General features: G+C 60.3%; 1 protein-coding gene across 8 annotated transcripts in view; it reads right to left on the reverse strand.

Moving 5' to 3' along the window:
* Window positions 1-2953: 2953 nt before the first annotated feature.
* Window positions 2954-22088, reverse strand: part of MGRN1 (mahogunin ring finger 1) — a 59483-nt gene continuing 40348 nt past the window's right edge. The window contains exons 6-19 of one of the 8 annotated variants that reach the window (XM_038540520.1): window positions 21665-21731; window positions 20985-21034; window positions 19219-19266; window positions 18544-18612; window positions 17104-17263; window positions 15121-15230; window positions 14572-14646; window positions 12896-12961; window positions 11003-11229; window positions 9418-9535; window positions 9154-9199; window positions 7448-7546; window positions 4957-5001; window positions 2954-3287 (exon numbers count right to left, since the gene is read on the reverse strand). In XM_038540520.1, the coding sequence (XP_038396448.1) occupies window positions 4961-5001; window positions 7448-7546; window positions 9154-9199; window positions 9418-9535; window positions 11003-11229; window positions 12896-12961; window positions 14572-14646; window positions 15121-15230; window positions 17104-17263; window positions 18544-18612; window positions 19219-19266; window positions 20985-21034; window positions 21665-21731 (1176 nt within the window). In that variant the 3' untranslated portion in view covers window positions 2954-3287; window positions 4957-4960. The other 7 variants (XM_038540521.1, XM_038540525.1, XM_038540519.1 and 4 more) reach the window with 7 other exon arrangements.

The raw sequence follows: 22088 nt of genomic DNA on the forward strand, positions 1-22088 counted from the left end.
CATGCGCGGCCCCGCCCCTGCCGCGCCCGGCCAATCCGCGGGCCGCCGCGCCCCCGGCCCCGCCCCCCCCGCCGCGCCGGCGCGTCCTTGCGGCGCCGAAGGGGCGTGTGCAAAGGGCGGGGCCGCGCTCGCCCCGGGCCCCGGGACCGCGGCGCCCGAGCTCCGCCCAGGCCAGCCGGGCCCGTGCATCCTCCCAGTCGGACCAAGTGCGGTGCAGGTGTCAGGGCGCCCCGCGCCGGGGCAGGACCGGGGCGGGGCCGGGGCGCCAGCCCGCAGCCCCGTCCCGGCGTGCACAGCAGGAAGCCCCGCGGGCGCCGCCCGGGTCGGGGGGTGGCAGCGTCCCCGAGGGGGCCCGCTCAGGGCCCGCCCAGACCTCTGCTTCCTCTCGGGGCGGGCGCGGAGCCGCGGGCCGGAGGGGCCACACCCGCACCCCGGGGTGGGCGCCCAGGGCCGGGCAGGGACCGGGCGACCGCTGCGGGGACCCACGGGCCCCGCGGTCAGGCCTCCCACGGGCGGCCGCGGCTGGCAGGGGCAGGAGGCAGAGGGGAGGCTCTGCACGCCCCAGCCCCACGCGGCTCTGGCCCGTTGGCGGGAGCGCAGAGGGCTGAGCGCCTGCCTTGGGCTCTTGGGCTCCGGGCTCGGTCCCGGGGTCCCGGGGTCCCGGATCAAGTCCCGCATCGGGCTCCTTGCGGGAGCGGCCTTCCCCCTCCTCCTGTCTCTTCCTGTGTCTTTCCTGAATAATATATACAATCTTAGGGAAAGAAATGCCGAGGGAGCCGCTGCGATGCAGGGCGGAGGATGGCAGCCTGCTTCGGGGCATCATGGACCAGCTGGCAGAGGACAGCGGTGTCCCCACTGAGGTCCCGAGTCGGGGGGACAGTGCGGCCCGGGCCTCGGGCACCAGCTACTTTCCCTCCTGGGGGCCGCTCGCTGGGCCGGGGCCTCTAATCCATTCCGCACGACAGCCGGAGAGAGCCGGACAAAAACCGCTGACTGTACCCAGAATAAAACTCCGTCCCCACGAGGCCCTGCGGCACCTGCACTCCCCACCCCTCTATTCTGATACTCCAGCGACCAGAGCCACCAGGGCTCAGCGGTCACACAGGCTCACTCTGGCCCCAGGGCCTCTTTTTGCACTTGCTGTGCCGGCTGCCCAGGCACCCTCCAGGGCTCAGACGAAACGCCTCCTTGGAGAAGCCCTCCTCCACCACCTGGGAAGCACCCCATGTAGCTCCAGCATGTCACCAGCTGACTTCCCCAGTCACCAAGCCTGGGGCGGCTCTGATTACCTGCTCAGTGTCACTGCCTAGGACACAGACTCGCAGCGGCCTGCACCTTGCCTGGGTGGGCCCTCCCGCACCCCAGCACAGGGGTGCCCAGTAAGGATCTGCGGGAGGGATCAGTGACCAAGACAAGGAGCCCATTGCTCAGAGGGCAGGCCGCGTCCCCAGAGTGCGCTTCGCCCCGACCCAGAGTCGGCACAATGACCACAGTTGTGATAAGCAGCAGCTCGCGTGCCTCACATACCATGTCATGCACGCTCGCCCTCTTCAAGTCACGTGTCACTGACCTCACACCCAGAAGTGGGGGCCACAGCCACACGTCAGAGCTGCCGTGAGCCACTCGCTGTCCCGCCTCCAGACCAAGGAACTGCGGATGTCCCTTGGTGCAATGCGCAGAGGAAGGAGCGGACCAGATATTGCTGCAGGATTTTATTACTATAAATATACAGTAAAAACGAACAAAAACTAGCCAATCAGAGTACGTCAAATGATAGCACATGTAGTCCAAGGCCAGTCTGCATCCCGGCCTTCAAACAGATTACTGGCACCAATACCAATGGCAAGAGGCCAGGGTTGGCGGGGGGGGGGGGGGGGGGGGGGGGGGGGGGGCGGGCGGGCGCGGCCAGCCCACGCATGGGCCTGCACTTGGGGCGTGCACTCGGGCGTGTGCCCCCAATGTGTACGCAGGCGGGGAGGCGGGGTACGAGTGGTGGGGAAAGAGCTGGCCTGAGCCCGGAGAGCTGCGGGTAGGCAGCGCTCTGCTCCCAGGCTCCCCTGGAGAGAAGACGAGTCCTCTCCTGCTGGTTTCTCCCTGGCACCCAGCCGGACGAGCCACAGGGAGGGTGCTGGGGTGGGGCACAGGACCCCACGGACTGCTGGCTGCCCCAGACCTGTCCTTCCCAGGGTGGCTCCTGAGGAAGTGGCCCTCTGCACCCCCGCCCCAGGGAGCTGTGCAGCCCCCTTCACCTGTCTGTTGCCTAAGAAGTTTTGCTTTAAAAACAAAAGCAAGGTCACCTCAGATGGGATGTGCCATGTGCCTCCCCCAGGCAGGTCCACCACGGGGACCCCAGACAGGCTAGGTCAAAGAGAAACCAAGTGACATTCCAGGGGTAAAGAGGGAGTGGGGACTGCTCAGATCCCTCCCTGGGGCACTAGCCCAGCAGAGGGACCTGCCACATGGGCACTGCCGCTTCAGAGAAGGTGCGGGAAAGAGAGGGCCGGGCGCTCCGCCACCGACGGCCGCAGATGGCCTGTGTTCAGCGCCTGTGCCCCTAGGTCGGGGGGTGGGGGAGTTTGGGGGGCAGCCCCGCCCCCGACTGGCCCGGGAAGGGGAAGCAGCAGCAGAGGGCACAGACAGGCTGCCAAGGACATAGGCGCGCGCAGGGGGTTGGGGACAGGCACTGTTTCCTTCACTGAGTGTGACTCAGCCCCCACTTCCTTCCGTCTTCCGGCAACAAGGCCCCTGTGACATCTCCCGGGAGGGTAACTCCTCACCCACCAATACACTTTTCTTCTGAGAATTTGGGTTGAGTTCTTGGGATGTCAGGGCCCCAAGAGCTGGGGTGCTCGGAGAAGCTGATCCAGGCTGCACGTGGGTGGTCAGCCACCAGGCCCGGCCACTCAGCCAACGGGGCGGGCAGGGGAGACCCCAGAACAGAAAGCTGCAGTCCTTCATCTTGTACCATTTACAAATACATCAACTGTAGAAAAAGGAATTTGTCAGAGGAGACCGTCCACTGTGCTCTTCGATCAAGGGTCGGATGGCCCCTTGGAGCCAGTGGCCACGCAGAGCGTGCAAGACGGGAGAGGCCAGGGGTCACGCTGGAATCTGGCGGCCCCTCGGCAGAGTCTGGGGAGCTAGGCGCTCCACGCCGCCAGCCTGGCCAGGCTCTCAGAGTGGGGTCAGCTCAGTGGCCCCAGGGTCAGGACTGGGGCCACCAAGCACAGGCCGGGGTGGGCCAGTGGTACGGAGGCTGTGGGGCGGCTCCATGGAGGTGGACCATCCTGCAGGCAGGAGCAGAGGGAGAAGCGGTCACGCTGGGCCAAGTTGCCCACCTCATCCGTCCCGCTCAGTGTCTGCCGACCGTGCCCCCCCTTCCCGGGGGTAGGGCCACCCAGAGCCCCGGAAGTGCAGCCAGGCCACCCAGAGCCCCGGAAGTGCAGCCCCAGCGAAGTAAGGGCGGCCTGTCTCTCTGGGAGCACATCCAGGACACTGGCACCAGCCGATGCCCCAGAGTAGAATGTAACGGGGCGCCGTGCGTCCTGCCCCCGGGTCTCCCCCTCGCCTGGTCCGGGCTTCCGGGGACGTGACCAGCGCTGTGGTCACCACTGAGGCCAGGACGCAGGCCCCGCGTGCGCGTCACGCTCAGAGGGTCCCCGGAGCCCCTCCCGCCTTCTTCAGAGGCCCCTTCCGCCACGATCGCGCTGCTGCCCCCGATGCCTCGGGGCGCTCTGTCCCTGGACCCAGCGTGCACCCCAGGGCGTGGGTGCGGCTGTGACACAGGCCTGCAGTGGCGAGCGACCGGCACAACTGTCAGGGCCACAGAGGGACGGCTGCCGGCCGCCCGCCCCCGGACACGGGCTCCGTCACATAGCAAACCAAGGAGCGGAGCCCTCTGCCACCTGTCACCTGTGACACAGACCCCGAGGGGGACAAACTGTTTTCTTAGGGTCTGTGGCTTCGTGCAGGGCGTCAGCTGTGCTATGCAGCCCGCAGGCAAAACCGCTCTCTGCAGCTCAGCCTGACCTCTGTGTACTGTCTACTTCTGGAAGTTTCACCTAGATCACAACACTCAACATCCACTCACATGGAGGCCGGAGCCGACTTTATAAAAGCGTTGGGCCCTATTTGAACAGAGGGGAAGATTCGTCAGACGAAACATTCAAGGAGGACAGGAGAGGTTTGTGCGGGGACACAAGAGCAGCTGTCATGAGTGGACAGACACCGAAGCTCAGGACGGCTGGCCTGCAGGAGGGCCGCACAGCAGCCTGGGGCGCGTCTCCCAGCAGGGCTGCCAGGACGGCCGGAGTCCGGCTGCAGCGCCCCAGCCCACACGCGTCTGGGAAAGCACGGGCCACCGAAGGCACCAGGTCCTCCATGGCCAGACTTCCCAGAGCCGCTACCATCATGTGAAGAAGGGAAGAGGGTCTTAAACACACTGGCCGGTTTTGCTGGTGCTCTTGGAACCACCTGCCAAGGTCACCCAGGTGGAGGGCATCTCCTGCTCAGGCCAAGGGTCAACCTCACATGGCCTCCTAACAGGCTGATTTCAGCATGTGCTGGTGTTCTGGAAGGTTCCACAGGCAGGCTGGGGAACAGGCTAATCAGCAGCAACAGGGGGGTGGGGTCTCAGCAAGGGCTAAGTCACCATTCCTGGGATTCTAAAGGCTAGAATAGAAAAGCGTGGCTGGGCCACTGAGTCCAGACAGAAAAAGTCCACCGATGTCAGACCCCCCAGGACCACCTCTTCGGGGTGAAGGTGTAGCACGTTTGGAGAGCTCTGGATTCAGAATCCAGGACCCCAGGGAAGACATGGACGTGGAAGAAACCCAGAAAAGGGGCAGGAACCCCCAGGAAGGGAGTAGGAGAGGGAGAGGCAGCTGGTCCTGCTCCAGCACGGTCAGGGACGCCCCTCAGAGCCACCCCACAACACGTACGAAGGCGATCACGTACCAGCTTACTCCTCTATACCAACAGAGCAGGAGTCAGGCCCCAGGGCTGTGCGGAGGAGGAGAGAAGCTCAGTTAGCAAAGCACTCACACAGACAGCACATCCCGCAGCAAATGCACTGCTTCAGGACGAGATGCCCCGGGGGGACACATGAGACACGATGCCCACACAGACCAATGTGCCAAAACAAAGGAGAACTGGGCCACAGTGCAACGCAGAGGCGCTCAGCCCGGAGAAGCACTCACAGGGCAGGGCCTGGGGCAGGCGGGGCTCACCTGGCGGAGGGTGGACCCAGGGAGGGGCCCCCCGCCCCCCAGGCTCGCCGCTTCCAGCATCCAGGTTCCCTCGCCCGACCTCCTTATCCCCCCACCCACAGTAAGAACCTAATGTTCGCTCAACTGTGCCCATCCACCAGGGGACAGCCGTGCAGCTGTTACCAAGAATGAACACACCCATGTGCTCGTTCCCGCTCTTGAACACATGCATGTGGGAAAGACGTTTAGGATCTCTGCTGAGCAAGAGCCAGTAGCAGGAGAAAAGGTTCTGGCACGGGAATAAAGGAAGACAGGTACACATATGCTTGTAAAGGTGTGCACGTCTGTGAGGACCCCGGCCTCCCCCTGCCCCGCCAGGTACAGTCGGCAGCGCTCGTGAGGACCGGGCTCCAGATGCTAACCCACGAGGCACCCGTGCAGGGGGGCACAACCAGGTGAGTCGCGGGCCCCAGAGCTGCCTCCTTATGCCCCGTGGCCGGACACTGCCTTCTGCTGCCCCCGAACACGGATTTCCGCCTCTCCTTTATCACCTGCACAGCCAACGTGCTTCCCGCCCCCTCCGTGGAGCTGAAGGTGGCCACGTCACTGGCCTAGGGTAGGGGTGACAGAGCCAGAGAGCCTGGTGTCACCTGTGGGCAGAGCCCAGCGGCTGCGGCCTGTCCTGACCTGCAGACACGCTGGCAGCGAGGGGGTAGCACTGCCGGGGGGGCGGGGGGGGTCCAAGGTGCCTCCTCAACCATAGGACCACAACTCCCACTCGTGGTTCTAGGAAGTCCCTCTATGGGCTCTCCCCATCCCCCCAAGCTTGTAATTATAAGGAAATCCTTGAAGTTCCTTGAAAGAACTTACTGGAATTGTGTTACTCTATGGAATACTGGTCCTAGGCATGGCTTTCACCCATGGGTCTCTCTGGGTAGGCCCCCGAGTGCGGATAAACATATGACCCTGCCTTCCTACACCTGGTGACGGGCCACCCTCTGGGCTATAGGGACCCTGTCTGCACAGGCCACTGCTTGTCCAGCTGGGGCGGGTGGGACAAGAGACACCTTCACACCAAAGCACATCACAGCCAGGCCCGAGGCACAGGTCAGGTCACCGGGAACTGAGCAGCAGTGAGTCCTGGGGCAGGCGGGGGGCAAAGGTCTTCCTAGCCACAAGGCAGGAGCCTGACTTTCTGAGGGCACCGTGGCTATTTATCTTCATATCGGACCTTAGATGGTATCTTAACAGGCAGCAGGCACAAGTCTCAGAGCCCCAAGTCCTGTCCCCCATCTCTGGAGCTTAGTACTTCAAGCTGAGGATCTTGACCCTGAGGAGCAGAGAGAGGAGCTGGAGGCGGGGGACAGAGGCCTCTGGAAATTGGGCCAGAGGGACACCTGGGTGGCTCAGTGGTTGAGCATCTGCCTTCAGCCCAGGGTGTGATCCCAGGGTCCTGGGATCGAGTCCTGCATCGGGTTCCCCGCAGGGAGCCTGCTTCTCCCTCTGCCTGTGTCTCTGCCTCTTCCTCTGTGTCTCTCATGAATAGACAAATACATCTTTAAAAACAAAAAGAAAAAAAAAAAAGGGAAAGGGGGCAGAGCAATAAGACCTCTCCCCACTGCCCTTGGGCCTTGCAGGCGCCTGGCCCCACCCGTCCTCCCAGCACCGGCCTGGGATGCACGGCTTCACCTGCACCCTGTGAGCACTCATCGGCCCCCCAGGCAGGTGGTAGAGGGCTGGGGGCCAGCATCAGGCCCCGGCGTGCAGCTTTCTGTCTATAGCTCCCTGGGCAGAGGCCCTGCTGCTGGGGCACCCAAACAGGGCCTGCTGTACCCACGGACGAAGGAAGAGTGGGAGATTCCAGTGGGACTAGGTCTGCCCACCGGGCCCAAGCAGGAGATGGAGAGAAGGACCAGCTTCTCCTGCCTTCCCGACACAGACCTGGCTCCAGGGTGCAAAGGGGCCTCAGGCACAGGCTCTGCACCAAAGAGTCTCAGCGGAGGGTGGGGGGCTGTAGAGCCGGGGCCTGGCTGTGCTTTGGGGTTGACAGAAGGAATATGGGCAAAGCCAGGGAGACACCTGGGCTCCCAACAGGCCAGCCCCTCCCTAAGCAGTCAGAGCAGACCCCTAGCTCCACGGGGATAGTCACCGCACTGCCCCCTGGCCCGGTGGGCCCCAAGGTCCATGCGATGGTGACAGTACACCACACTCCCCCCAGTTCAGCTGCCGAATGCTGTTACCTGGCAGGTAGATATCAGCTGGCAGGCGGGGCTGGCCATGGCTGCAGGGCTCAGGGCTGCCGTCCTGTAGGACGTTCTCGATGGACGGCACTCGGCTCCCTGCAGAGGAGAGGGCAGGTCAGAGGCCCAGAGGCAGAAGGTGGCCACTGTCCCTCTGGTCAGGACCCCCAGGAGCCTGTCTTTCCTGCCTAAGGGCTCTGCAGCCACTGGGGGCCAGACCCTACCCTGACACCCTCCTCCGCCCTCTAGGCCTGAGAGGCAAAGGTTTGCTTTTCTTTACTACCCTTCTCTCCCAACTCCAGCTCGGGGCTTCTGTTTTTCATTATAAACACATTATATGGGATCCCTGGGTGGCGCAGCAGTTTAGCGCCTGCCTTTGGCCCAGGGCGCGATCCTAGAGACCCGGGATCGAATCCCACATCGGGCTCCCGGTGCATGGAGCCTGCTTCTCTCTCTGCCTGTGTCTCTGCCCCTCTCTCTCTCTCTCTCTCTCTGTGTGTGTGACTGTCATAAATAAAAATAAAAATTAAAATTAAAAATTAAACACATTATACACCCGAGAAATGGTAATAAGTTTAATATCTCCTGTTTATCTTTATCCTTCCAGCTGGGCCACACACCCTGCAGGGGGCAGCTAGCGCGGCCACCTCACTCTCACACAGCAGTGCCCAGGGCTGCCCAGGGTGTCCTCAGGGGGAGGTCCCCTCTGCAGAAGCGGGGCCTAGGCCCCTGTGACGGGCACAGAGGGGAGCCACACAGTCTGGGCACCTGCTCTGCGCAGGGAGGCAGGCAGGAGTGTTGGGAGAGGCTCAGGCCCAGGCTGAGGTGGGGGAGCTCAGGCCAAAGAGGCAGGACGTGAGGACACCCAGACCAGGCACCCTGCCCTGGGCACCAACACTTACACCCAGACCCAAGGCCCCAAGGCCCAGCAACCTGCAGGCAGGCCCCACACGCTGGGGGCGGGGAGCCACTCCCAGGGTGGATGCGGGTCACCGCGGTACAATGCTGACTGGGGAACCTCCTGGCAAGGGAGTGGCTGCAGGTTACTTTGGGGTCCTTACCATGCTGCAGGCCTGGGAGCCAGCCAGCCAGCCAGCCAGCCAGCCAGGGCTACTTCCTGCCTCTGTCACCTCCCAATTAAATGGCTTTGGGCCTCCAGCCACCCCAACCTGGAGGAATGACTGGGTTGGTGGTGGGATGACACCTCCCCAGCTGGGAGACGGAGCACCTCATCATATCCCACAACCAGTGTGAGGTCAGGTAGGGGTCACGCCCCACACAGAGCCCAGTGCCCACCAGTGGCAGCTGGACTCAGGACCCAGCAGGCTACTCTGTGCTAAACTCTCCACGGAGAGGTGCATGGCCCCTTCCACGGGACACAGGGACACGCGGAGGAGGGGCCTGACTGAGCTAGGCACCTGCACCCCACTGTCCAGCCTCTGGCCTCAGGAGGAACCCTGGGTCTCTCCAGGTGCCAGCTGGGCAGCCCGTAGGGGACCTGCATGAGCAGCTAACCGCCACTACTATGTGCTGGCTGGGTGTGGAAGGAAAACCAGGAGGGCCGGGGGCTGTCCTCTGGGAGGTCCTGCAGTAAGGAACTCATGACCTCCAGGAGGGGAGCCAGTGCGCTCTGAAGAGCTACCCTCCAGAAGCCTCTGGCAGAGCCGCTGGGGAGGCCCGAACGTGCTCCTGAGGAGAGGGCTTACCTTGCTTTAATGCCGCTGCCTCGTCCGCCTCCTCCGTTACGAAGCTCTGGGAAACAAGGACAATGTGTGGCTGCAGCTCTGGTGCCACTGGCCCAGGACTTCCCGCACAGCAGGAGCCCCAGCAGCCCCCGAAACAGGACCCACCCCACAGATGAGGAAACCAGCCAAGGTTGCTGCCACGCGAGCAAGCGGTGGAGGGGGGCCCTGGCCACAGGTCTGGGGCCCACGGACAGGCGGCGGGGCCGGGGTGACGGTGGGCCTCACCTCGGGGGAGCTGCTGAGCGCCAGGCCCACCCCACTCAGCGGGGGAGGGGCGTCCGAGTCCTGGGACAGCTTCTCTTCATCCTCTTCGTGGATGGGGGACGACGGAGACCGCAGGGTGCTGGGGACAGACAAGACGGGGTGGAGGGCATGTGGATGATAAATGCCAACCCACCAAAGCCAGTGCCACCTGTGGGGAGGCGGGTGCACAGCAGGACGCCAGCAGGCACAACGGCGGGCTGGACCCGGAGGCCATCCCCGGTGCGTGCTTGCACGGGCCTGCACACGGCTCCGTGTTTCCAGAGGAGAGCATCATGATGGTACCCCTGGGGTGGGGGGCAGCAGGAGACACCCCCACACTTCTTTCTCTATCTGGAGGGCCCCTGCCACGTGTGTAATCACAGGGGCCAGGCCTGTTTTACAGAACGTCCGCCTTTACTTTTCTTAAAACCACAGCACACAAGAGAGAACTAGAGAATATTAAGCTAAGCAAAATAAGTCAGAGAAAGATAATTATCCCATGATTCCCTTTATGTGTGCAATTTAAGAAACAAAACAGATGAATGTAGGAGAAGGGAGAGAAAAATAAGATAAAATCAGAGAGGAAAACAAACCAAAAGAAACTCTAAACCCTAGGAAACCAGCTGCGGGTTGCTGGAGGGAAGGGAGTGGGGGGACAGGGTAACTGGGTGACGGGCATTAAGGGCACGTGACGGAACGTGCACTGGGTGTTACAGGCAACGGGTGAGTCATCGACCTCTACCCTGAATCTAATAACACACTATAGGTTAACTAACTTAGATTTAAATTTAAAAAATAAAATAAACAGCACATGTGAAAAGAGGCTTAACACAGAAGGCTGGTCACCTGTCTCGCACTGTCCAGGGGGATCGTGACTGGACCCTCTGCTTCTCAGGCATAACTAGGGCAACATCATGTGCCTGGTTTCGTGGTGGCCCAGGTTTGACTGCCACTGCTGCTCACACAGCAGGATGTGCCCACGTGACCAGCCCCCAGAAAATCCTGCGACCCTGAGACTCCACGGGCTCCCGCCATGTCCTGTGTGGCCTGGGACGGGGTGGGATGCTGGGCACCTCTGGGCTCCACCAGCGCATCTTTCCAGCTGCTTTGCTCTCTCTACTTTGCTGTAACCTTTATCCATAACCTAACCTGCTACTGATTCTGTGAGTCATTCTAGTGAAATCACCCAAAAAAAGTTCTAAAACTAAACCCACACATACACCTGCTTTGCACTTTTTCAAAAAATTAATCAATCAATCAATCAGTCTATGGGGCGGGTGGGGAGACCGCATGAATGCATGCAAATGGAGAGGGATGGGGCGGGGCAGAGGGGGAACAGAGGGAGAGGGAGAGAATCTCAAACCAATTCCCCACTGAGCCCAGAGCCCAATCCTAGGACTCAGAGACCATGACCTGAGCCGAAGTCAGACGACAAACTGAGCCACCCCGGCGCCCCCCGGCTTTGCCCTGCCTCCACGACACCATGCATTTCCCCGAAGCCCCGCCACAGAGCGGGTGGGTGGTTCCCACGTACCACCCCCAGAGGGAATCCTGGCATCAGCCTCACCTGTCAGGGGATCTGCTCCTCGGCTTGCCCTTCTGGTGGCTGCTTTCCAGGATTCGATCGATCCCAGCAAGTGGACAACTGGCCTGGGACAGGCCATCCGAGACGCCTGAGTAGGTGATCTCCTCATAGAGGGGGGCTGATGGGATGGCTGGGGAGATGGCCCGAAGGCCGTTGAGCGCCTCCAGCAGGGAGATGGGCTCGTAGCCAGGTGGGACGCTGTCAGAGCTCTGCGGGGACAAGGGTGGGTGAGGGACAGGCCGGCCACACTCCCTGCCCGCTGCCCTGGGCCACAAAGCCCCAGACGCTGGGCTTGTGCCCCAGGGACGTTCTACTCCCCAGAACCTGCCTTCTGACCATCTCCTGTCCACTCCACCTTCCAGGGATCTAAATCCCCGTCCCTCAGAGGGGCGCCAAGAACACCGCAGCAGCATCAGACACCCTCCCCAGGTTCCCTCGGCCATCAGCCGCAGCACACGGCCTTGGATGCCCATTCTGTGCCCCAGATGAAGGCAAGAGGGCACCTGGGAGCCCTCCCCACCCCTGGTCTCGGCCAGCCCCTACCTGGCTTTCTGTTCCAGAGGGCACCTGGGAGCCCTCCCCACCCCTGGTCTCAGCCAGCCCCTACCTGGCTTTCTGTTCCTGCCTGGCACAGGTGGAGAGTGAGGGGTCAGAGAGAGAAAGGAGGCTCAGGAGCAGGTGGAGAGCAAAGCCATGCCGAAGGCGGGAGAGGCCAGTGGAGCAGCGTGTGTTCTAGCCCAGGGAGGGCCTGGCCCCGCGGGGAGCTTTGCCCAGCACAGGCATCTGGCCCAACTTGAGACCCTGTGTGTGCCTGAAACAAGTGTCCACTGGAGGTGACGTGTGTTTCAGGTGCTTCTAATGGGCACCTCTGGTTCAGACCCAGTCTTCCCCTTGCTGGGAGTGGAGCAAATCAACAGACTGAGTCCTGCTTTAGAGTTAAGGTGTGGGGAGATGCCCGGGTGCTGAAGACGTGAGGTCCCCAGGCCACTGCGCAGGCAGGACAGCCCCCCCGCCTCGCTCTCACTAGACAAGGCAAGGGACCAATGCCCTGCAGTGCTCCCACTGTGAACCCCCGCCCGCCTGCCCGCTCTGCTGGGAGGAAGGGAGAGCTGCCTTTCAGGGACGGAACAGCCCTGCGGACCAGGAAAGGCAGAAGGGCCAGGCAGAGCTTCCCCGAGTGCCCTGGCCACCTGGCCCGTGCTGCCCTGTATCCGCTCCCAGCCTGCCTTCCACTGAAAGGTCAGTAATTGCTTTGAACCTCCTCATCCTCCAAAGAGGAAAAAAGCCTCTCTCTGGGTTGGCCCTCCCGTGACCTCCGCCGCTCTAAGTTCTGCTGAGGGGCCATGGGGGTCAGTAGAGGCTCCAGGCAGAGGCCCCCGCCTGCTCCCTGAGATGCAGGGAAAATGCAAGGAAACCAAGTCCTTGACCCAAAGAGCTAACATCCAAGGTGGACAGAGCAGGGGATGCAGGATGACAAGCAAGCGCGAGGAAGACTGTTTGCAAAAACTAGAAGCAAGGTGAGTGAGTTCCACCTCCAACATCATTCCACTGCCAGCAAGAAAAAAAAGGGAAACGAGGCCATTGGGGACCACGGGCAGAAGCAGAGCTGGCGAGAAGGGGCAGCCCGAGGCCGGCGCTGTTGCCGCCTGGCAGCGGGGATCCAAGACACTGGCTTTTTGCCGACAGACCTTGAGCTTTGCTTGTTCCACAAAACTCCCTTCCTGGGCAGGGACGCCGGGACTGGGGAGAGTGGATTTGACAGATTAAATTAACCAAACACGTTAGCCTGGGGTGAAAATGATTTCCCATACTTGTCATTGGTTTAATCATCAGGGTGCGGGGCAAAGATGTGGCCACAGGGCCAAACACACTTACTGTTTCCCTTTTAGGTTTCTTGCTGGCCAGTGAGGCGGGGTGCGCCTTTGATTTTTTAAAGGGACACTGTCAAGATAAAAATCATATGTTTTACAACTGCCATCCCCCAAACCGCACTGGAGCTGGCTGGCTGGGGCGTGTCTCGGGCTTGCTGGCCTCTGGGTGTGCCGTGAGCCTGTGCCTGGCAAACTGAACCTGCACATGAGGTCTGGGGACCTGGCCAAGTGCACATTCTGTAGGGCCTGGGCCTGGGCATCTTTGCAACTCCCAGAAGCAATGCCGCTGGTAGAGCCCATCCCTGTCCCACTGGCCACCGTCGTCTGGGTTACCCCGAGAAGCAGGTCCTGGCCAGCACAGGCAGGAGGCTAGCCAGGTGCTCCTCACAAGTGGGCCCCGCTGGGCACGAGAAAGGGACACCCCACCCCGTACTTCTATGAGGTCTGCCACTGTCTCATAAACTCATCACCAATGTCCAACTCCTAAAGGAAGCTGGGGAGAAAAATCAGCCCTAAATCACCCCCATTCCTCAATGACCGTAAAGGTCTCACTGAAGAAAATTTGGGTTCTCCACACCACTAGGTGCAAATTGCTCATTCAGGGAACATGGTGGAGAACCAGAGCCCGTTATTTGGCTATCTTAACTCTCTGGAGGGGAAGGCACCGGCCCTCTGGAGCATGGGAAGCTCACAACCCAAACCCAGGGCCGCCCTGTAGTGTGAGAGCCATCTCGGCACTCTCTGGATAAGAGGGACAGACATGGGAAGGTTAGGCCGGCCGCTCAGACTCCAGGGCAGAGCCTGGGAAGGGCACACACAGGCAACAAGAAAACCCACCGTCCACCCCTGAGCACCCCTCCTCTCCCAGGAACAAATCATATCTCACTGCTAACTTCTCTCTCTACTAAAACTGCATGGCTGGAGAAAATGTTCCGTGTTCCTCAGTCAAGCCCAATATTAAATACACTGGAGGGCCGTTTCGGGAGTAGTAAGCCCTGATGCCAACAGGGGCCCAGCAGGCAAAATACACTGGAAAAGTGTATTTTGTGTATTTCCAGGCTGGCCTGGAAAAGTGGGGGTGATGGGGACCCCACCTCCGAGGCAGCCTTGCATCAGCTTGAGCTGCAAGACCAGACCTTCAGATTTTGAAAGAGAAGCCAGAAATCTGAGTCTTATGGAAAATTTCCAGCCTTTAAACACTGGCCCAATATTCACACACACTGCACAGGCCCAACATGGGACACTCACCAGCGCAGAAGCCCATCTTGCGGGTGTGCGAACCACAGGGTTTGGGTCCTTTCCCTCTGAGAATCACTGAATCCCAACATCAGACTCACCGGCAGACAATGGCTGTGGCCGGGCGGGGGCGGGGCTGGGAGCTCAAGACCTGGGCCAGCCCCTCCTGTCTCTGCTGTGCCTCTCTGCCGTGTCTCGGCACCTACTTTTCTAGTCCCATCCCCGTCTGTGTCTCCTCTGTGTCTCTCCCAGTGCCTCTCTGCATGTGTCTCTCCCCATGTCTCTGTGACTGTGTCTCTGCTCATCTCTATCCATGTCTGTCTCTGCTTCTCTTTCTGTGTCTCTACATCTCTCTCCATCTTCTGCCGATGTCTTGACCCAGACAGCCATCTCTCTCCCTGAAGCCTGAGTCTGTCTCCCCTCCTTTGCGTGCAACAAGCTCACCTCGCGGTTTCCCAGGAAGCAAGTGAGGTAGGTGGCTGCCAAGGCGCTCTCCTGTGTCCAGGCTGGGCAGCCCCCCTCAGTGGACAGAGAGGACAGATCATAGTCACCCACTGGGTGAGACCTCAGCTCCTAGGACCCATATGGTGGCCCTGGCTATCTGGCCTGGTAGAATGATGGTGACAGACATTCAAACTCAATGGAGGGTTGCGTGCCGTCAGATGGCCTTTGCTCTCGGCAAAAACAACAATACTCTCAGGACCCGGGGCTCCCTGGGCCCAGCCTGGGTCACCCCATTCGGCCAGATGAGGACGGAGGCCCAGAGAGCCGGCAGGCAGTGAGAAGCAGACAGCCTGGCCATGCCCTTCCTTCTGGCCACAGGCCCAGGGCCTCTGACCAATGCGGCCCCACTGGGAAGCCGAAGCTGTCCTAACATGAAGGGTAAAGCCTGAGGGCGTCCGGACTGAGAGACTAAAAATGGGCAGGGGCTTCCTGCAGAAACCCCCTGTTCTCTGGCCTCCACTCCACAGCACAGAAGAAAGAGGCACTTACTGAATGTTCATCGTGGTCCATGCTCTGGGCCAGGACAGGGCTGAAGGAGACGGGGGACAGGGCTCCCGGCTTCTTCCTCACTGCCCGGATCTGCAGAAGGGCCCGGAAAGCTGTGGCAGAGGGAAGGGCTCCCATCAGGCAAGGGGCAGCCAGTTCCGGAACCACGGAGGCCCTTTAAGCCCCGGGGCCACCGGCCACCCACCCACCCACAGTGGTCCTAGGACAAGCCACATTTCCAAATCAGAGGCAAAACAGAGTGATCACCAAACCGCCCCAGAGGGGAGACGGGAGCCCAGGAGTGCACTACCCAGTTCAGGTGGAGCTTCCAGGGCAGCAGGGAGGGTGCCACCAGCCTCACACATGCCAAACCCGGGACTACACCCTTGAATGTGGTGGCGGCATCATTCCTGGCGACCAGGTATCTCCTCCCGGAAGTTACACCAAGGACAGGCAAACATACATATGCGAATGTCCCTAACAGCACAATCTCTACACCACAAAACCAGAAGCAGCAAGAATTGGGAAAATAAATTAGGACCAAGCTACTGGTCACCCTGATCAGTGTCCCTAATAAGAGTGTAATGCTGGGGTACCTGGGGGGCTCAGTGGTTGAGCATCTGCCTTTGGCTCACTGTGTGATCCCAGGGTACTGGGATCGAGTCCCACATCAGGCTCCTTGCAGGGAGCCTGCTTCTCCCTCTGCCTGTGTCTCTGCCTCTCTCTCTCTATCTCATGAATAAATAAATAAAATCTTAAAGACAAAAAAAACAGCGTAACGTTTATGAAAAGCACAGGTCACACACGGTAAACAGCTGCACACTGTCCCAGCACCTGCTAGTGACACCCACATCTCTAGCGCTGATGGTGGCTGCCCCAAGCTGCAGGCCTCAGAGACAAGGGCCCTGGCCCAGCTCACCCAGCCCAAGTGCCCCCCACACCTGCCAGGGGCCCATGCCCTAGCCCATCTGGGCCCCTGGGCCGTCACACCATGCCGCACCTGAGAACACCAGACACAGGGCCCCTGGGGAAGGCTGGCATTCAGCTCCTGCTCCCAGCCTGTTCCTCACCCAGGAGAGGCTACCCGGCCTGCTGCCTGTCCCTCTAGGGCCAGCACACAGACCCCCTGCGGCCACCCCTGCAAGCCCTGAGGTCTCATCAGGGCTGGACTCCGGACCGCCCAGACCCCACAGCCTCCCCCTCCACTTCCACACGCTCAGCCTACCCCACGACCCCTGCACACACCTCACCACTAGTTTAGACCCAACCCTGCCCCTTACCAGCTGTGACCCTGGACAGGCTCCCTCTGAGCCCCAAGATACTGACGAGACAAGCGTGTAAAGCAGTCCGGGCCACACAGCCGGATGCTGGTACAGGAGCGCGGGCTGAGGCACGGGTACCCCCAGGCTGCCCTGGAGGCTGACAGGCACACCAAGGTGTGAAATGGCACGAAGACTTTCTCCAAAAAGCCGTCAGCTCCCGACAACTGAAAACCCCCGGAGTCCAGGGCGGGCTCTCCCCCTACAGCCCTGGCCCTTCACTGCTGGGACCCGCCCACTGGCTGGACGCTCATTTCGATCCAGCGGGATCTTCTGCCCTGAGAATGTCTGGATTCCTTCCACTGGAGGACGAACACCTGATTCAGAATTAACTTTGAGAAAACGTCTGGAGTGCTCCTGGAAACGAACTCCTGTCGGCTGTCCACCTCACCAGGACTGTTTTTTTACAATCAAAATATTGTCCACGTAACACTTAAAGGTGTGATTCACAGGCCACTTTCTGTCCCGTTCCAAGTTCACGGCAAGCACCTGCCCTGGCACCGTTCCTGCCGTTAACTCCCGAAGTCTAATGTTCGGGGACGTGAGCCGCACATGTGCCAGCACGGTTGCCAGGGGTACTGACCACCTGCACCAAGTACACGTCCCACTCGCTGTGCCCGGGGCAGGAGGCGACAGCCCGCAGCCCCCTAGCCCTGGCCCCACTCACGCAGCCGGCAGATGGGGCAGTTGCTGGCCTGGTAGCGCAGCGTGTCCGCACACGAGTTACACAGGCAGAGGTGCCGGCAGGGCAGGATCAGCGTGTCCCGCAGGTCCGACAGGCACACCACACACTCGTTGCTGTTGTCGCTATTCTCCTCGTCCGAGGGCTGCGGGGACACGGAGGGTCCGAGTGTCAGCGGGCTCCCCAGGGCCACAGGCAGAGGCCAGGGCAGGGAGGTGTTCCCATCTTCAGGGGACACGGCCCAGAGCTCAGACCCGGCTCGTGCCTGCCCCCAACACACACACCAAACCAAGAAAACCCAGGTTTCCTCCTATTCCCCAGAACCACAGAGCAGCGTGGAAAGGCCACAGTACAGGCATGTCTTACAGAGGGTGCCCACATACTGGGTTGAAACTGAAAAAAATCAGACAAGTCCACCTTGTCTAATCAAAATGAGTGTCTGGATCAAGAGACGACAACCCTGTAAAAGAGCAAACTACAGCCCCACCAGCTGTTTCTGTAAATCAAGTTTTACCGGAACCCAGCCTTGCCCCTTGGTTTCCAAACGGCAATGCTGCTTGTGTGCAATCTGTAAAATCAGGGCACTGAACAGGCATGACAGACGCCACATGGCCACTGAAGGTGACAACACATACCACCAGGCTGTTTGTGGAAGGGGGTGCTGACACATGAAGCACGCAGAGAACACTCCGAGACTAAGGGCCTGACCAAAGTGCCCTGACTTCCGGCTTTCAGCCGGTCCCAGCTGTCACAGAGGCTTGCGTTTAAGACTTCCAGAAACGTTTAAGAGATGGCAGTGTCACTCGTGCCTTTCAAATGATGACAAAGGCACAGGCCGATGCTCGCCAGACCACAGCTCCGTCAGCCACACGCTTTGGCCACAGGTGTGCAGAGGGCTCGGGGCTGGGGGCCTGGGGGGGGGGGTGCCGCTGGCGGGGGCCACTAGAGCTCACCCCAAGGGGGTGGGAAGGGGCCCCACACACCAGGCTGTCCCTGTCCACACAATGGCTGGCAACCCAAAGATGTTAATAAGCCAGGGAATTTGTTGGAAAAAGAATAAAATGCCCCATAGGCTCTGTTAACTCTTCTATTTATTCATTCATTACTATTATTATGATCTTTAAGTAATCTCAACAGCCAACATGGGGCTCAAACTTACAATCCCAAGATCAAGGGCTGCACACTCACTGACCCAGCCACCCAGGTTGCCCTTCTCTGTGAAAGCCTTTGAAAAGTTAAAGAAACCTGGAGTCTGGGGTCCTGGGGCCCCCTGGGGAAGGCACACAGGGGACTAGCCCACGGGGCCAGGGCCAGGGCTGGGGGTTTCAGGCAAGCCCCTCCAGGAGCCGGCTCCCGGGCAGGTGGAAGGGAAGATGAGAGTGAGGTCCACCCACAGTCCCAGCCAAGGTCGCCACCAGCGCAAACCTTGGTCTCCTGGTTGTTCTTGTTCTCGATGCCGTAGATCTCCTGCAGCAGGTAGCTGACCCGGTCCACCTAGAGAACACAGAGGTATCCGGGCACTGGCCGGCCCCATTCGGAAGCCCCGCTGCACCCCCCTGGCCCAACACCACTTCCCAGGGGCCAGGCCTGGGTCCCAGAGCAGGTGTGGTTTGAAATTCTGCCCACCTGCACCTCAGCGAGTGGGCCCGGGGCCAGGAGGAGCATACCTGGCCCAGCCCAGCCCAGTGAGTGACACAGGCAGAAGGGCAGGGGCTGGGGGCCCAAGGTTCTGCTCACCGAGGGGCATGGAGCCAACCTCCACTCGGGCCAGGCAAGCATACCCTCTCCACCTACCCTCCCCCTCCCCAGGGAAAAGCCACTTTGAACCACCCATCACAGCTGCACAAGAGTGACCACACGTCACCGTGCTCAAAAGCAGTCTGAGCTGCATTTCCCACCTAGCCCTAAGGAGGTCGAACCCTCCTCACCGAGCTGGGCGAAACTTGGGCTACGAGTCAATACTGGGATGTGGTGGGCGCACGCATGCACAGAGGGGCAGATTCGGACTTTCCAGAGCCCAGATGACAACTCTGGACATTGAGTGTGTTTGAGGGCCTTTAATATCAAAAGAGGTCACAATGTTTCTCCTACCAGACTTACAATTTGCTTCTGCTTTAAAGGTTTCACAGAGAAGCTGCCATCGACGTGCTACCAGGGAGAAAGACACAGAGTTACAAGCTGGTACCACTTAGCAGCCCCGCCTGGCAGGCTGAAGGCCCTTCCTCAGCCATTCCACATCCACAGCGGAAGGACAGGGCCCGGCCAGGTCTCTCCAAACGTGGCCCTCTGACTGGGCCTTGAAACTACCGGGAGTACCGCCTGACCCAGGTAACCCAACTCTCCAGGCAGTTCTCAAGCTCAGTCAGGTTTATGACCACTGGGCAAGTTCTGACAGGGACCAGAGCCCCCCAACAGCAAGCAGCAGTACCTGGACGGCAAGAAGTGACACAGCCCACTTCTAACCCCAAAGGGCTTGGCTTCACTGAGAAGACTGTGCACACGCATATGTATAAGGAAAGCCCAAAGTCCTAAAAACTCTGAGAACTAAAGAAGGTAAACGGTGAATGTGCTGGGTGGCATCTGGGGAGACACACCATCCAAAGTTCGAGGTTCATGAAGGTATGAGATCCGAGACTCATGAAGCCACCAGTTAAGTCACCCCTCGAAGTCAACTGAGACCAGCACTCAGCATTTTCAGTGGGTTGGACTCCAGAGAGAAAGCAGTTTCTCACTGGGCTCTAAACTGGAAGCGCAGACAGAATTTGCCATCACCCGCCCGCTCACCACAGAAGCACACAGTACAGTTACCACCTCTTCCAACAAGGCCGGGCTTCGGGAGCGCAGCTGGCGAGGGAGACACCCAACCTCTACCCTGGGCGCTCAGCGCCACCACAGCCCAGGGGCCAGGGGAGCACAGGACACATGTGCCAAAGGGGCCTTGGGCCCAGCTGTCCTCACTCCCTGGGAAGTCTGGAAAGACCCAGATCACAGGCAGGAGCTGGGCACCACCCCCACCCTCTCCAGGCTGCGCGTGCACACACCGGGCTGAGGAAACGAGGGGTCAGCAGGATGCCCACATGTGGTGCTAAGTCCAGAAGAAGCAGCCTGAGCCTGGTTTCCTCCCAGGGTCCCTGATCCTCGTCCAGCCAGGCCACAGGCTGGTGCTGGAAACACTTTACAATCTGCAGAGTACAGGCCAAGGTCAAAGGGCCTTGGGGAGTGGGGCTGTCAGTCATGACATTCTCAAGCAGGGGATGCACCCCACCACCTCCAGCAAGGGGCTCGGTGAGCAAGGGATCTGTTCCCAACACAGCCAGGCACTTGCTTGCTGCATGAACACACAACTGCCTGGCCCCATGAACAGCAGTGACTGGCAAATGGGACCGTCCCCAGGCCCCACGACATCCTAACGCAGAGACAATGGTGGGGCTGACCATTCTCACTGCACCCCACGTAACATGGCCACAAGCAAGAACAGCTGGGGAAACTGGGGACTTGGGTCTGCATGGAAGAAAGGGGCAAACACCTAAGTTCAAATACACATCAGGCTGAAGGTAATATGAATTCTTGCACGTAAACGACCTCCTAGTATGTGAGGCACCCCCAACTCAGGGACTCCAGGAGGGCCTGGAGGTCTTTTCTCTCTGCCCCTCTGGGCACACCAGATACCCTTTGAAAAGCCTTCCTCAAGGCGCAGCCCCTTGGAGCCCAGAGTAACTGGAGAGCCCGCCACGTGCCCTGAGCCCCTGGCACTAAGCCCACCTGGCCCAGCCTGGACCCCAAGTTCAGACTTCTAGTCTCAAAACACCACCCCTCTGCCCATGCTCCCTGGTCACTGGCACAGTAAGGGGCAGGACGGCACTTACCTTTTCAAAGGCGGCCAAGAGCACGTGGGCGTGGCCAGTCACTTCCACAACTACCCGGGAGAGAGAGGAGGGAGCGGTCAGAACTGGCCTCAACCCCTCTTCTGCCCCCTACTCAGCTTCTCTCTTAGCTGCTGCTTCCCAATATTCTCAGCTGGAGAGCCCAAAACCCATGGGGGGATCGTCCTCAGCTTGCCTTCCTCTGCCTGGGGGGCCTGCTGCTCCCTCTGGCCACACCTCCTCCAGAGCCACCTCAAAGTGCCCACTGCTGGCTCTGCACGGAGGGACATTCAGACACAGTTGAGAAGCAAGGACTCGGCTGGGAGGGGTCCCATGCCCTAGGCCGGGGGGTCCGCAGCCTACAGTAGCAGCAACGGAGAGACCCAGCAAGCCTGGCAGGAGAAAGGGCCTCGAGCCAGCCCATCAGCGTGGCCTGACATGCTGACAGCCACAGCTCCCGGCCCGCCCTGCTCTGTGCCCTTCTCTGCTGTCTTCCATCATCCCACGGGGGGTGGACGCCAGAACCCAGCAGCCGGCCGGCTCCGGGCTTGAACTCATGGCCCCAAATGCGCTAAGTGGGCTGAGCCAACGTCTTTCATCACTTCGGGAATAAAGTCCTCCCTGCTGAATGAGGTGAGAAGGGTCCACAACAGAAGGGAGATGGACAAGGAAAGGCCGCTCACCATCTCCTTCATCCACCACGGCCTGGATGACCACTGGAAACACACCTCGGTCCAGGTCAAAGTTCAACTGAGGAGAAAAGGAGGCGAGAACAGTCAGACTGAGCTGGAGGGAGGAGGCGCGGTGAGGATGGCATCACGGCAGAGCTCACGAAGACAGACGAAACGGTGAGGGAAGATAGCCAGCTGTACCTTTTTTTTTTCTCTTTTGGCAAAATAGGTAAAAGTGATTAAAATGGCAATTTGTGTAACTGAGCGGCATCAAGTACATCTGTAAGGCCAGGTTAACCATCACCACCATCCAGAGCCCTCTCCTCATGCCCATGGGAACCCCGACCCCATCACCCCAGCCCTCCCCACGGGGTCAGCCCCACTCTACTTTGTGTCCACAGATTCACCTGGTCTGACATTTCACAGGAGCAGGACC

This window comes from Canis lupus, chromosome 6 (assembly GCF_011100685.1).
Source record: "Canis lupus familiaris isolate Mischka breed German Shepherd chromosome 6, alternate assembly UU_Cfam_GSD_1.0, whole genome shotgun sequence".
NCBI lineage: Eukaryota > Metazoa > Chordata > Mammalia > Carnivora > Canidae > Canis > Canis lupus.